Source organism: Aotus nancymaae, unplaced genomic scaffold (genome assembly GCF_030222135.1).
Source record: "Aotus nancymaae isolate 86718 unplaced genomic scaffold, 86718_ANA_hifiasm-v0.15.2.pri h1tg000028l, whole genome shotgun sequence".
Lineage (NCBI taxonomy): Eukaryota > Metazoa > Chordata > Mammalia > Primates > Aotidae > Aotus > Aotus nancymaae.
The window spans coordinates 40946245-40962279 of NW_026988441.1; the positions used below are offsets into that span (position 1 = coordinate 40946245).

General features: G+C 55.5%; 1 protein-coding gene across 4 annotated transcripts in view; it reads right to left on the bottom strand.

The window, feature by feature from the left end:
- CELF5 (CUGBP Elav-like family member 5) overlaps positions 1–11972 on the bottom strand; it is a 71669-nt gene extending 59697 nt beyond the window's left edge. The window contains exon 1 of one of the 4 annotated variants that reach the window (XM_064382103.1): positions 11635–11972. In XM_064382103.1, coding sequence (XP_064238173.1) covers positions 11635–11893 — 259 coding nt within the window. In that variant the 5' untranslated portion in view covers positions 11894–11972. Of the gene's footprint in view, positions 1–11024; positions 11098–11634 lie in introns of those variants that run through there. The other 3 variants (XM_064382104.1, XM_064382105.1, XM_064382107.1) reach the window with 3 other exon arrangements.
- Between the last annotated feature and the right edge of the window lie 4063 nt (positions 11973–16035).

Genomic DNA, 16035 nt, shown 5'->3' on the forward strand with positions numbered 1-16035 from the left:
CAACTACCCACATCTATCCACCCACAATTCATTCATCAAGCCACCCACCCATACATCCACCCATCATTCATCCACCCATCCATCCATCCACCCACGATCCACTCATTCATCCATCTATCCACTCATCCAGCCACTCATCCATCTATCCATCCATCTACCTATCCATCTACTCATCCATCTACCCATCCATTCGTCTATCCATTAATCTATCCATCTATCCTTCCACTCCTTCACCCATCCACCCCCCAACACATCCATCCACCCATCCATTCATCCACCCACTCACTCATCCAGACATCCGCCCATTCATCCACCCACCCACCATCCATCCACCCACCCATTCACCCACCCACCTACCATCCATCCACCCACCCATCTATCCACCCATGATTCATTCATCAATCCACCTACTCATCCACCCACTCATCCATCCACCCATCCATCCAATCACTCATCTATCCATCCACCCATCCATCCATCCACTCAGCCATTCATCCATCCATCCATCTACTCATCCATCCACCCACCTATCCATCCATCAACCCATCAATTCATCCATCTACCCATCCACCCATCCATCCATCTATCCACCCATCCATTCACACACTCATCTATCCACCCACAATCCATCTACCAATCCACCCGCCCACCAATCTACTCATCCAAACATCCACCCACCCACTTACCCATCCATCCACCTATCCATCCATCCACCTACCAACCATTCATCCACTCATCCATTCACCCACCCACCTATCCATCCACCCACTCATCCACCTCCCTCTCTAACATTCACCCATACACCCACCATATACCCATCCATCTATCCACACACCTATCCATCCACCCAGTCATCCACCTATCTCTCTAACATTCACCCATACACCCACCATACACCCATCCATCCATCCACACACCTATCCATCCATCCGCTCATTCATCCACAAACCCTTCCATCCATCCACCCATTCATCTGTCCACCCACCCATACCTCCACTTGTTATGTTCAAAGCACTGTTTTAGGCACTGGTGACACAGCAGTAAACACAAAGGTGAAAATCTCTTTGCTAATGAGGCTTACAGTCTATTAGGAAGGAGAAAAAGCAAATAAAACCAAAAATGATATCTATGGTATGCTCGAGGTCATTTTCACAGGAAAAAAAGAGAAAGAAAGCAGGAAAGAGGAATTTGGAGTCCTGAGAGTGGCTAGGTTACAAATCCTGCCTTCACTGTGGCTTCACAGAAAAGGCGAAGCTTATAGAAGATAAAGGAAGGAGCTACGTGAGGAGCTATCTGAGGGGAAGAACAATTTGTGCAGAGGGCACAGCCCATGCAAAGGCCCTGGGGCAGGACCGTGCCTCGCCTGTTGGAGGAACAGTGAAGAGGCCCATGTGGCTGCAGCAGAGTGAGCGAGGAGGAGAGAGGGGGCGGGGGACAGTAGGAAGGGGATGGGGCAGGTCCTGCAGGACCTTAAGCCTCGGGGAGGACTTGGGTTTTGACTGTAAGGGAGGTGGGAGCCACGGAGGGCTATAGGGAGAGAAGGGATGGGCCCTGACTCATGCTCACAGGCACTCTCTGATGGGTGCTGCAGGGAGAACAGACTGTGGGATGCGAGGGTGGGAGCCAGGGACCAGAGTATGGAGGGGACTGCACTGGTCCAGGTGAGGGATGAAAGGGCTGGACCAGGTGAAGGCAGAGGAGAGAGAAGGGGGCAGATTCTAGAGAGGTTTTGAAGGCAGAGCTACCAGATTCTGCTGATGGAGGGGTAGGAGGTGCGGTTGTTGTCATGAGGGAGAGAAGTCAAGGGCATTGCCAGGTTTTGTCCTACGCACCTTCAGGCCTCACCCCCAGGACACTTCACTCACTGTGCATCGATTGCCCAAGCCGGGTCACTGGTGTCCCCTGGACCAGGGTTTCTCAGCCTCCACACTGTGGATGCTCAGGGCTAAATCATCTGTCACCCTGGGCACCCATTCATCCACCCATTCATCCATCCTCCCATCCATCCATCCACTCATCCACCCACCCACCCATCTATCCACCCATCCACTCCTCCATCCACCCACCCATCCATCCATCCACCCATCCTTCCATCCTTCCATCCACTCATCTACCCACCCACCCATCTATCCATCCATCCACTCGTCCATCCACCCACCTATCTATCCATCCACCCATTCATCCATCCACTCATCCATCCATCCACTCATCCACCCACCCACCCATCTATCCATCCGCCCATTCATCCATCCAATGGAGGTACTGAGCGAGATTCCCGGCCTCCACCCACTCGACACTACTCACAGTCAGGAGCACCCCCCAATCACGACAACCACAAATGCCTCCAGACATTGCCAAGTGTCCTGGAATAACCCCCATTGAGAAGCACATCACGGCTGGTCACGGTGGCTCACACCTATGATCCCAATGCTGTGGGAGGCCAAGGTGGGAAGACTGCTTGAGCCCAGGAGTTCAAGACCAGCCTTAGCCTTAGCAACATAGTGAGACCCCAGTCGAGAGAGAGAGAGAGAGAGGGAGAGAACCACCATGTCAATAGATCCTTTCCTCTTCCTCACCTCCTCTACCTGGTCCTCCATTTCCCCAGGTATACGAGGTTCTTCTGGTGGCTCCTAGCTCTGCTAGAGATTCCCCCTTTGGTCCTTCCCCTGAGCAGGTGGTCAGGGACAAGAATGCAAATCCTCTTGGATATAAAGACCCCACCCTCAAAGGCTGCTGGGAGAAGGTGAAGGCATTCAGGGTGTCTGCTCCACTCAATCTTCCAGCTGCCTCCAGGCACCACCACCTTCAGGAGCTCCTCAGAAAAGCCAGGTAGAAGCCTAGTGGCAGAAGCTTCCTGACACATTCTAGGGCCCTCTGTGCCTTAGTTTCCCCATCTAAAAATGGAGGATCCAGAATCCACATTGTCCAGACTCTGAGCTCCCTAAGAGACCCTATCCCTCCCCTGCCACAAGTCTCCACGGCTCACCTCTCTTGGGGTGAAAACCAAAGTCCTTCCAACAGTCCTTGAATCTGCTCAACAACCTGCCTCCCTCCCTCCCTCCCTCCCCCTCCTCACTCTGCTCCAGCCACAAGGGTCTCCTTGATGTCCTCCAACACATCAGGTGTGGTCCTGCTCCAGGGCCTTTGCAGGGGCTGCTCCCACTGCCTGGAACGCTTTTCCCTTGGCTTTAGAATAACAGCCTTCCCATCTGTCATTCAGGTCTCATCTCCAAGGTCACCTCCTTGAGAGGCCATCTCTGGCCCCCAAGGCAAGCTGTCATCTCCCAAAACACATCCGCAGTTTATTCACGGCAACTCACCCATCTCAACTTTGTTTACTAGTTTACTGTCAGTCTCAGCCACCTCTGAATTGCTTTATGTCCTCAAGCCTCGCTCAAAGCCTGGCACATAATAGAGACTAAATAAAGTCGTTGCTTTTTTTATTTTGAGACAAGGTCTTGCTGTTTTCCAGATCGGAGTGCAGTGGCATAATCATGGCTCACTGCAACCTCCACCTTCCCAGCCTCAAGCCATCCTCTCTCCTCAGCCTCCCAAGTAGCTAGGACTACAGGTGCATGACACCATGTGCATATTTTTTCAATTTATTTTTTATAGAGAAGGGGTCTTGCTATGTTGCCCAGGCTGGTCTGGAACCCCTGGGCTCAAGCAATCCTCCCACTCCAACCTCCCAAAGTGCTGGGATTACAGGCGTGAGCCAACACAGCCAAGCTGTTGACTATTTTGACTGCCTGACCATTTATGGAGAACACCATACATTATTCAGGCTAATTAAATGAATCACACCGTATGTTTGTTCTTTTTTTCCTTAGAGACAGGGTCTCACTCTGTCACCCAGGCTGTAGTGCAGAAGTGCAATCATAGCTCACTGTAACCTCGAACTCCTGTGATCAAAGCAATCCTCCCGCCTCAGCCTCCTGAGTGGCTGGGACTACAATGCACACCATGACACCTGCGTAAGTTTTTTATTTTTTGTAGAGCTGGGTCTTGCTGTGTTGCTCAGGCTGGTCTTGAACTCCTGGGCTCAAGGGATTCTCCCAAAGCACTGGGATTACAGGTGTGAGCCACCACGCCTGGCCACATCATATAAGTTAATCCAATTTTGACAACTGCTCTGTGGGCTAGCTATCTGTATTCTTTCTCTTTTACAAAGTAACTACAGTTCGGAAAAGATGAGGTGGCTTTTCCAAGATTACACAGAAATAAAAAATGGAGCCAGGGTTAGAACCAAGCCTGTCTGAGATCAACGGTTATGGTCACTCACATTCACAGGTGAGGAGGAAGGCAGTGAGTGCTGAGGAAGCATCCTTCCATCCTTCACTCTGTCCCATCTTCTATCTATCACCCATCCATCCATTCATCCATGCACCCACCCTTCCATCTAGTGTTCCATCCACCAATTACCCATCCATCTTTTCATCCATCCATCCACTAATTTCTCCACCTACCCATCATCCATCCATCTGTTCATCCACTCATCCACTCATTCATGTATCCATTCACTCATCTATCCACCTATCCCTCCAACCATCCCTCCATCCACTCATTGACCCACCAGCTCATCCACCCACCCATCTATCTGCCCATCATCCATCCATCTACCCACCCATCCACCAAATATCCACCAATCTATTCATCTGCTCATCCATCCATCCACCCACCTACTCATCCATCCACCCAATCCATCCATCCATCCATTCACCACCCACCCATTCATCCACCTGTCCATCCATCCCCCATCCATCCACCCACTACCCATCTACCCATCTATCCATCTATCCATCCATCTATCCATCCATAAATCCATTTATCCACCCATCCATCCACCCATCCATTCACTTATCTATCCATCCATTCATCCATTCACTCATCCATCCATCCATCCATTCACTTATCTATCTATCCATCCATCCATCCACTCATTAAACCACCAATCCATCCACCTACCCATCCATCTGCCCATCCATCCATCCATCCATTCACCCACCCACCCATTATCCATCAATTAATCCACCCACCCACTCATCCATCCACCCAATCCATCCATCTATCCATCCAACAATCTACCATCCATCCATTCACCCACCCACCCATCTATCCACCTGTCCATCCATACACCCATCTATCCACCCATCTACAAATCCATCCATCCATACCCATCCATCCATCCATAAATCCATTCACCCACCCATCCATCCATCCATTCACTCATCTATCCATCCATCTATCCATTCACTCATCCATCCATCCATCCATTCACATCCATCCATCCATAAATCCATTCATCTGCCCATCCATCCATTCACTCATCTATCCATCTATCCATCCATCCATCCATTCACTCATCCATCCATCCATCCACTCATTAAACCACCAATCCATCCACCTACCCATCCACCCACCCACCCATCCATCCATCCATCCACCCACCCATCAGTTCATTCAGACCTTCCACTTACCCACCCACTTTTCTTCCCATCAAATCCGCTCATACCTAGCGTCACTGTCACCCATTCATCCACCCATCCGTGTCTGCATCCACTGATTCACTTATCCATCTCTCCATCCCTCCGTTAGCCAGCCCATCCCCACATCTTCTCATTTCCTCATGTCCTTGTTCATCCACAAGCTCACTTCCAAATGGCCAACGGGACACAGTCTCTGCCCTCCTAGAGCTTACTCATCCCTGATGCTGACCATGACCCTGGACCAAGTGAACTCCTGCTAGGTCAGTGTCTTCCAGACCTAACAGCCTCTCCCTTTGGCCCTGGTCATCTTAAGTTCGAGGACAGCTGGCCTCCCTGGATGACTCTGACTCCCGTCTATGTTTCCAAAATCATCTTTCTTTCTCTCCTTCCAGAGCGGGGCAAGGCTCAGGCTGGGAGGTGTGAAGCCCAGCTATTCTGCTGTATGGCTTGGGCTGGGTGTTGCCCCTCTCTGGGCTCCAGTCTCCTCCTGTGGTTCATATGGAGGAGGGGAGCTTGGTTCTCCAGGAGCCAATGTAATCAGAACACACATGTGCTTCTTTGTATTTCTCTCCTCCCACACTGTGGGCCTCACCCCACCGGAAGCTTCTATTTTGTCCATCCAGGTGTGAAGGAAAGGAGCATATTTTGAGCAAGGCTGGGAGGCTGGGAAGAGGCTGGCGGTGGCAATGGCAGTGCTTCCCAAACAGGTCTGCCTGAAGCCCTCCCCGCTCTAAAGTCTTCCATGGCTCCCCAGTGCCCTCAGGAAACAGTCCAAGCTCAGTCCAGCATCAGAGGCTTTCCTGGTCCAGCCGGTGCTGACTCTCCAGCCTCATCTCCCATGCCTCACCTAATCCCTCCTCTACCCCAGCTATGCAAATTCTTCACGCCTCCAGGCCTTCACAGATCAGTTCCCCCTCCCTGTATCCAGAAAGTCAAGACATTTACCTATCTTGTCCACTGCTGTGTTTCATGCCCATCATAGGGCCTGGAACACAGTGTTTCTGTGAATACATAAATAAAATGCTTTCTCCACCTGGAAAGCTCTTATCGATCCATCAAAGCCCCATTTCTAATGCCCCTCCTCCAGGCAGAGCTCCTGCTTCATTATCTAGTTTCCTCAACCTTCCTCCCTTTGACCTAACCCAGACTATAGGTGCCAATGCCCGGCTCTGCCCTCAGACCTCTCTTGCTCAGCACAAGGCGAGGCCCCAAAGGGTTTTCCGGAAGTGTTGTGTGGGCGAATGAATGAATGAATGAATGAGTGTGGTCCTACCAGGTGTTTCCGATGGCCAAGGCCTCACTTGCCAATTTGAGGGGTGAAAGAGAGAGACAGAAGCCCACTTCAGAGAGAACCTCCTGGGTCCAGCCCCAAGCTAGGACCCCTCGGAAGAGCCCCAACAGGTGAGCCCCATAGAAGACAGGGACCCTGGGGCTTCCAAGGCCCTCTGCTTCGTTCCTACCAGGGCGAACACTCCATCCTGCCTGCAGCTGGGCTTCGCTGGAGTTAGTGCTCCTGCGGGCCCCTGAACGTCGCCAGGAACACCTCTCCCCAGCAAGGCATCCTCCTCTCGCTTCGGGGCTCAGCGTAGTCATATAATAAGCCCGCTCCCACTGACCAAGCACATACTGTGCCCGGCCCCCTGCCGCTTCTCCTTTCTCCTCCCTGGTTCCCTCTGAAACAGGAAGACCCACTCCAGCTTGGAGGAATGAATACACCTGCCCAAGGCCACAAGATACAGAGAAACCAGACTCATCTCAACTCCAAGCTCTCAACTACTCTTCTACACTAAATGCCTCCGCCTCCAGGCAGCCCTCCTGGTTTTCCACTCCTGCAGGGGCAGGGGCAGGGCCCTCCGCTGGGTTGTCACTGCTGGTGTGTGTTTCGCCATCACATTCCCGAGCTCCATGGCTTGTAAGCGCAGGTCCTCAGCTGTCTCCCTCCCCTAAACTGGAATCTGGTGGGAGGGGAGGTCTGGGTGGGGGTAGGGATGGCAGATTTTATCTGTTTTGCCCAACCCAGTAGCCCAGGGTCTAGAACGGGGCCTGGTACACAGCAAGCACTCAATAAATGTTACTCGTACAGGTAGACAGATTCACATCTAGCCCAATCCACCGTGAATCCCATAAGGAATTCTGTTCCTTAATGCCCAGCTCTGCACAAATGCTGGAATACAGTAGGCGTTCAATAAATGTTCTCTGCCTGAAGCAGTGGAGGGAGAGGTGCAGAAACGATGTCACAGTCACAGGTGTGAGGCTTCCGGGCCTCATAAAAGACTTAAATAAATGAGAAAATGGGCAGCAGGGGAAAACGAGGCACGGAGAGGGGCGTGCCCAGTTTGAAGCCACACACCACCCCAGCAGGGGTCCTTCCCAGGCGCACGCACGCCGGCCAACCCTGCCGGCCGCCTCCAGCCCCCTGCTGCTGTCCCCGCAGCCACCAGGAGCGCCAACCGCTCCCGCGGTCCCCCCGCCAGGCCGCCCAGCCCGCCTTCTCCCTGGGGCTGGTGCGTCACACGCGGAATCTCACGCCTCAGAGCTCAGACTGACACAGCCTCCTCCTCCCCCCACCCCGCCCCAGCGGAGCTGGCAGCTGGTGCTCCCATGGAAACCGCGGGCCCCCACCCGGGCCCCCGCCGGGCCCCCCCACCTACACCGTCCCCCAGCGCAACCTCCGCTTTAAGACAAATATTGTCATTAACATGCAAATGTATATGCCATTACCATAAACGGGGGCCCCAGTGGCAGCGGCGGACCAGCACCACCGCGGGCACCTTCCCCTGGCAGGGTGGGCACCCAGGCAGCCACCATCCAGAGACAGGGACAGCGGAAGCTCCAGCGTGGTCTCCCTTGGAGGGAGGGTCCCCGGGGCAGGAAACTGCAGGGGAGCCAGCGGGAGCCCCGATCCCAGCCTCCAGTTCCTGGCCTGACCCTCGGCCTGGGGTAGGGGTCCTTCCTGGGGGAGGCCCCCTTCTCTGGATGGGGAGGTCTGGCAGGAGCAGCTTGTGGGCTCCCTGTGGTCCTCCATCTCTCTGCAGCCCCCTCCTTTTCTGTGTCTCTCTCTCAAAAGCAAACCCAGCGCCCCACGGCCTGCCCTCTTTGGTAGGACCACCTGGACGCCGCCCTGTCCCCCTGCCCCTGCCCCACTCCTGGACAAAGCCTCCTGCCTTTCTCTGGGTCTCAGCTTGGCCTCTAGGGATCCGGCTGCTCCCACGCCGCCTTCAGGCAGGCCAGCTCTGGCTGTCAGGTGTCACGGGCCCCTCCGTCCCCAGCACCATCTTTGGGGGCCCCACTCTCGGCTTCAGGGAACCTGTCACCCCTACGTCACACAGATATAGGCATGGGTGCTCCCCCCGCCTGGGAGGAAGGCAGGGAGGAAACGGGGGCCTAGCTGTGATCAGCCTGGGACCCACGATGTGTCTCTCCAGACCTCAGTTTCCCAGAAACGCGCTGTCACTCCGGAGCCCACCTCCACGGTGATGCCTTCCATGAGGACATCAAACAAGGCCCGCCGCGTGGAGGCCAAGGAAGGGCTGGAGGTGGTGCCAGCTGACCCCCCCGGCTTGTGCCAGGAGCCCGAGCCCCTCCAGGGCGTTCTCATCCCACCCCAGCCTACTCCTTGCAGATCTCGTGCCCAGTCCCATGGGCCCCGCCAGCATCCGGGGAAAGGGATTTCTCTCCAGGCCTGGGGTCAACACCCCCACAGCCCTGCCTCTCTGAAGAGGCACGTTCTACCAAACCAGAGTTCCCAGAAACAAAGCCCTAATAAGGTCAGTGTTGGTGGCAGGTGCCTGAACTCACTCCTCTCCCAAAGAATCCTGACTTCCCACTCACCATTCCATCTCCCTTTGGCCAAGGCCCAGAGAGGGCAGTCACTAGCCAGGAGTCACACAGCTGAGCCCCAAACGCAAGCCTGGATCAGAGATGCTGATTCTGGAGACACACCCCACCTCCTCCTTTCCCCTCACCCCTTCGTGCCAAGCACCCACAGGCGAAGCCCAGGTGAAGTCCAGCCAGGCCCCGCACAGGCAGGGATTCACTGCCCCGAGGGTACCAGGGGGCTGCACCCATTTTCAACACGAGAGAAAGCCCCTGTATCTCACAGACAGACAGACCCAGGACCCCTAAAACGCGGAGGGCGATCGCCGGCTGTCACGGACATGGCCTCTCAATTCTCACCCTCAGAGGAAAGCCCGCAGACGGGAAATACCCCCGAGGCATCCCAGGGACCTCAACATTGTCCAACCTGTAAAAAAATAACTGGGCGTGCGCCATGGTCGTGCTGTCAACAGCAGGGAAACTGAGGCTCAGGACCAGGTGAAAACCCAGCCCCAGCCCCTCCCTCACCCCTCACCTCTCCCTTGTCCAGATTTCCCAGAGATTTAAAAATAAGAAGAAGAAGAAAAAATGAAGAATTCACCAGGAATCTCCAATCCCTGCACCCCCATCTGTCTCTCCAAACTAGAGCGCAACCAGCGGCCTTTCAATGCAACCTTTTGGGGGGCCACGTGGACTCCCCCACTCCCACAGGAATCTTTCTAGAAAATGGGTGCTTCTGGTATGCCGGGGGTGGGGGCGTGTGGGAGAAGCCCACCTATCACCTCTGGACCCCAGAGATTGAGTTCCGGGGGCCGCATGGGAGCCCCTCTGCCCTCCTGGGCCACACAGAGGAGTTAAGATTTTTCAGGCCCAATTTTTTTTTTTTTTTTTTTTCTTTTTTGTGATGGTTGGTTTTGAAAAGAGATGGAGAATGGGGAGGGGTTTCTTTCCTCTCCCTTAAGATCCCAGCTGGAGGGTCTAGCTGGAGTGACAGGCCTGGGCTCCATCTCACCAGACCCTCCCTAGGGTCTTCTTGAACCCATCGTTCATTCATTCATTCATTCACTCACTCATTTATTCATCCATTCATTCAATAAACATGCATTCATGCTTACCGGGCACGCAGCGCTGGGGGAAAAGTGGGTCTAAAATAGGTCATGGGCCCCGGTCGGTCCCCAAGGCCTCTCAGGGTCTTCCTGGAGGATGGGGGGAACTGGGGGTGTCCAAGACAAAGCCTCTGAAGTGCCCACCCCCAGCCCCCAACACCTGACGGGAAGGCTGTCAAAGCCACCCCAGTTCGGACGCTGGGCCGTGGTGGGAACCAAGGGCTGGGGACACAATCGCTGGACACCCCCATCTGCGATGCCACGGGAGGGAGAATCCGGCGGGAGGGAGGCAGACAGGCCTGAGGCCGCCCACGCCTCCCTCCTCCTCCCTGTCCACCCCAGGATTTGGGCTCTGCCCAGATGGACACGTCCAAGCTCATTGTGTTGGGCCTGAGACCCCAACACATTGCTAAGAGGCTCGGCTAGTTTCAACTTGAGCCTAAGGTGGAGGCGGGGGAGGGGGAGGGCAGAGAAATGGAGGAGAGAATGCTGATCCACGCGAGGTGGTGGGGCCGGGGGTGGGCGGCAGACACGGGGAGCCTCTCCGCCACCCCAGGCGAGGCCAGGCGCGTCCCCCCAAGCCGGGCGCCCCCAATCCGTCTTTCTTTGTAGTTACCGATCAGCCTGGGGTCCTGGGCATCCGTGTCCCCCGCGGCCGGACCTGCCCCGCCGGCCTGGCTTTGTGAAAATAACCAAAGCAATGGAGTCCGCAGGTGCAAACTTCCCCGACGGGGCCTGGGGAGGCGGAATGAATAGGGGGTGGGGGTGGGCAGGGAGGGGTGCCGGGGTTCCCGAGGCTCCCCTGGCAGACGGACAGGAAAGAGTGGGTGAGGGAGGGAGGAAGGGGTGGGGGTCTGGGGGATGGAAGGGTGAGGGAGGGAGGGAGGGAGAGAGAGGGTGCTGTGGGGGGAAGGATGGGAGGTCGAGGGAGATGGGAGAGAAGAGAAAAGGAGAGAGAGGGAGAGAGAGAGGAGATGCCGGAAGGTGGGGAGGGAGGGAGAGGGGGCGGAGGAGGGGAGGGGGCCCGCTCGGATCTGTCAGCTGCACCCCCAGAGCGGGGAGGAGGGGTGGGTGGGAGGGAGGGGGTAGGAACCGAGGCTCCGGCAGAGGCAGGCAGAGGAGGGAGGTGAGCAGGGGAGGGATGGGGATGGGGATGGGGATGGGGGAAGATGCCGGAAGGTGGGGTGGGGTGGGAGGCGCGGCGCGGGAGGGGGCCGGGCGCCCACCTTTGTGCATCCCCGTGTAGGGGTCTTTGAGCACCGTGAGCTCGTAGATGCGGCCGAACTGCTCGAAGAGCGGCTTGAGGTCCTTCTCGTCCAGGTGACGCGGGATCTGGCCCACGAAGAGTTTGATGGCGTCCAGGTCCTTCATGCCGTCGGGCTGCCCCCCGGGGGGCTCGGGGCCGCTGCTGCCCACGGGCGAGGGCCGCGGCTGCAGGAGCTGCTGCTGCTGCCGGCGCGCCTCGCTCTCCGTCAGGCGGGCCATGGCGGGCGCGGGACCGAGCCGGCGGCGGCGGCGGCGGGCGGCGGGCGGACTCGCAGCTGGAGCGGCGGCCGCGCCTCCCGCCTCCCTCCCGGGCCCCCGCGCCCTCCTCCCGCCCGCGCCCGCCCCGGCAGCGGGACCACAAAGGCGGCTCCGCAGCGGCCCCTGGCGGCCGCGCCGCGCGGGGCAGCCGGCGCCTCCGCGCATCGCCCCCTACCCGGGCCGCGCGGGGAAACTGAGGCCGGCAGGCCGGGGCGCCGCCTACGGGTGGGCGAGGGCGGAGCTGCGGGCGGGACCGGGCCTCAGCCGGCTTCCCGGGGACGTTGGGCGGGGACTCGCCGGCTCCCGCGAAGGGGAACGGCAGGAAAAATGTCAGGTCGCTGGGGGTTCTATGGGGGCTTGCGCATAGAATGCGTCCGAGACCCTTTAAGTAGCTGACTCGCCAATGGTATTAATAACACTAATAATAGGGCCGGGCGCGGTGGCTCATGCCTGTCATCCCAGCACTTTGGGAGGCCGAGGCGGGCGGATCACTTGAGGTCAGGAGTTCGAGACCAGCCTGGCCAACACAGCAAAACCTCGTCTCTACTAAAAATACAAAAATTAGCCGGGCGTGGTGGCAAGTGCCTGGAATCCCAGCACTTTGGGAGGCCGAGGAGGGCGGAGCACTTGAGGTCAGGAGTTCGAGACCAGCCTGGCCAACATGGTGAAACCCCCGTCTCTACTAAAAACACAAAAATTAGCCGGGCGCGGTGGCTCACTCCTGTCATCCCAGCACTTTGGGAGGATCACAAGGTCAGGAGTTCGAGACCAGCCTGGCCAACACGGCAAAACCCCGTGTCTACTAAAAACACAAAAATTAGCCGGGCGTGGTGGCGAGCGCCTGTAATCCCAGCTACTCGGGAGGCTAAGGCCGGAGAATCGCTTGAACTCGGGAGGCAGAGGTGGCAGTGGGCCGAGATCGTGCCACTGCACTCCAGCCTGGGTGACAAGAGCAAAACTCTGTCTCAAAATAATAATAATAATAATAACACTAATAATGATGAATCCGCAGCAAGAAGGCAAGTGTTCCCACTAATCACGACAGCACAGGAGAACCCTAAAAGTGTCTTCCAATTCTATAGGGTGCTTACGCATCGAGTCCTTGGGCCTTTAAGTATGTAACTCATCAATAATGTTGGCAACAGGAAGGAATGCTGGCTCTCACTGATAATAACAGGAGAGAAGAAACACTAAAAGTATCTCCCAGCTCTAAAGTGCCCGTGACCCTGTATGAAGCTCACCAAAATATTAATAGTAACGATAATAAGGGCTGGGTGCGGTGCTTCACACCTGTAATCCCAGCACTGTGGGAAGCAGAGGCAGGAGGACCCTTTGAGCACAGCTGGAGACCAACCTGGGCAACACAGCGAGACCCCATCGCTACAAAAAATAAAAAACATTAGCCAGGCGTGGCTGGTGTGCACCTTCGGTCCCAGCTACTCGGAGGCTGAGGCGGGAGCATCGCTTGAGCCCGGGGAGACTGAGGCTGCAGTGAGCCGTGATTGCACCACTGCCTCTGGTCTGGGCGACAGAGTAAAGTCTTGTCTCAAAAAAAAAAAAACAACTTTCCAAAGATGTCCCAGAATTAAAGCTGAAGTGCTCCCTGAGGCCCACAAGGCCCTGCGTGTCCTGTTCTGTCTCATCCCCACCCTCCCCCGCTCCCTCTCTCCCCTTCCTCAATCCGCTCCAGCCACACAGGCCTCCTCGCTGTTCCTCCAAGTTGCCAGTTGCAGTCCTGCCTCAGGGCCTTTGCACCAGCTGTGGCCTCTGCCTGGGATGGCCCCTCCCCAGCTGATGCATTCCTTCAATTCCCCATCACTTCCTGCATCCACCTTATCGCAGACCATTCAGTCACCATTACCTCCTCGCTTCGCTTTGTTTTTCTTTCCATGGAGTTACACCCATTTCAAATTTTCTTTTATTTATTTATTTATTTATTTTTTTAGATGGAGTCTCTCTCCATCACCCAGGCTGAAGTACAGTGGTGTGATCTTGACTCACTGCAAGCTCCCCCTATCAGGTTCCAGTGATCCTCCTGCCTCAGCCACCTGAGTAGCGGGGATTACAGGTACACTCCGCCATACCCAGCTAATGTAAAATTTTATTTATGTATTTATTTGTTTGTTTTTGAGACAAAGTCTCGCTCTTTCACCCAGGCTGGAGTGCAGTGGCACAATCTCGGTTCACTGCAACCTCCGCCTCCTGGGTTCAAGCGATTCTCCTACCTCCCGAGTAGCTGGGATTACGAGCCTGCCACCACACCCAGCTAATTTTGTATTTTTAATAGATATGGGGTTTCACCATGTTGGTCAGGCTGGTCTCAAACTCCTGACCTCAGGTGATCCACCTGCCTCAGCCTCTCAAAGTGCTGGGGTGAGAGGCGTAAGCCAACACACCCGGCCTAAAATTTAATTTTTATTTATTTATTTAATTTTTCAGACATGCTCTTGCTCTGTTGCCTAGGCTGGAGTTCAGTGGTGAAATCTCAGCTCACTGCAACCTCCGTCTCCTGGATTCAAGTAATTCTCATGCCTCAGCCTCCTGAGTAGCTGAGATTACAGGCACCCGCTGCCACGTCTGGCTACTTTAAATTTTTATTTTTTATATAGATTTTTGAGACAGAGTCTGGCTCTGTCGCCCAGGCTAGAGTGCGGTGGTATGATCATAGCTCTCTGCAGCCTTGATCTCCGGGGCTAAAGTGATCCTCCCACCTCAGCCTCCCGAGCCACAGATGTGCACACCACCATGCCTGGCTAATTTTTAATTTTTTTTTGTACAGATAGGGTCTTGCTATGTTGTCCAGGCTGGATCCACACTTCTGGGCTCAAGCGATCCTCCCGCCTCAGCCTCTCAGAGTGCTAGGATGACACCAGGCTTTAAAGAACATTCTGCCGTCCATCCAGCCGATGGAACATGACTCAGCCGTGAAAAACGACGGGGCTCTGACCCAGGCCCTAGTGGAGAGGCCCCTTGGGAACATCCTGCTCAGTGAGAGGCGCCAGACGCAAAAGACCACACCGCGTGTGATGTCACTTGTGTGAAACCTCCACCCGAGTTAGAGGGGAAACTGAGGTCCGGAGAGCTTAAGCGGTTTGTGTGAGATCACACGGTAGGAGAGCTGGGATTTGAACCCGGCATCCAGACTCTGGAGCACACACACCTCCCCCCGTCCCATCCCATCTCCCCGTGCAGCAGGCAGCTGAGCCTCAGTTTCCTTATTTGCCAAGCAGGACCGAAGAGAGGGGAGAGGGTCCGGGTGAGACGGCTCACACCTGTAATCCCAGCACTTTGGGAGGCTGAGGTGGGCAGATCACCTGAGGTCGGGAGTTCGAGAGAAGCCTGGCCAACATGGCGAAACCCCGTCTCTACTAAAAATACAAAATTAGCCGGGCGTGGTGGTGCACACCTGTGATCCCAGCTACTCGGGAGGCTGAGGCAGGAGAATTGCTTGAACCTGGCAGGTGGAGGTTGTGGTGAGCAGAGATTGCACCACTGCACTCCAGCCTGGGCAAAATACAAAATTAGCCAGGCATGGTGGCTCACACTTGTAATCCCAGCACTTTGGGAGGCCGAGGCGGGCGGATCACCTGAGGTCGGGAGGTCAAGACCAGTCTGACCAACGTGGAGAAACCCCGTCTCTACTAAATATACAAAATTAGCTAGGCATGATGGTGCACACCTGTGATCCCAGCTACTCGGGAGGCTGAGGCAGAATTGCTTGAACCTGGCAGGCGGAGGTTGTGGTGAGCAGAGATTGCACCACTGCACTTCAGCCTGGGCAACAAGAGCGAAACTCCATCTCAAAAAAAAAGAAATAGAAAATTACCCGGGCGTGGTGGAGCACACCTGTAATCTCAGCTACTTGGGAGACTGAGACAGGAGAATTGCTTGAGCCTGGGAGGTGGAGGTTGCAGTGAGCTGAGATCATGCCACTGCGCTCCAGCCTGGACGACAGAGCGAGACTCCTTCATCTAAAAAAAAAAAAAAAAAAAAAAAAACGCTGAGAAAGAAAAAGAGGATACGGTGAAGGCCCTGATCTGGTGTGGCTTCGTGAGCTAAAATGTGGTCTTAGCACAGTGCCTGGGAGCTCCTAGCACTCACTG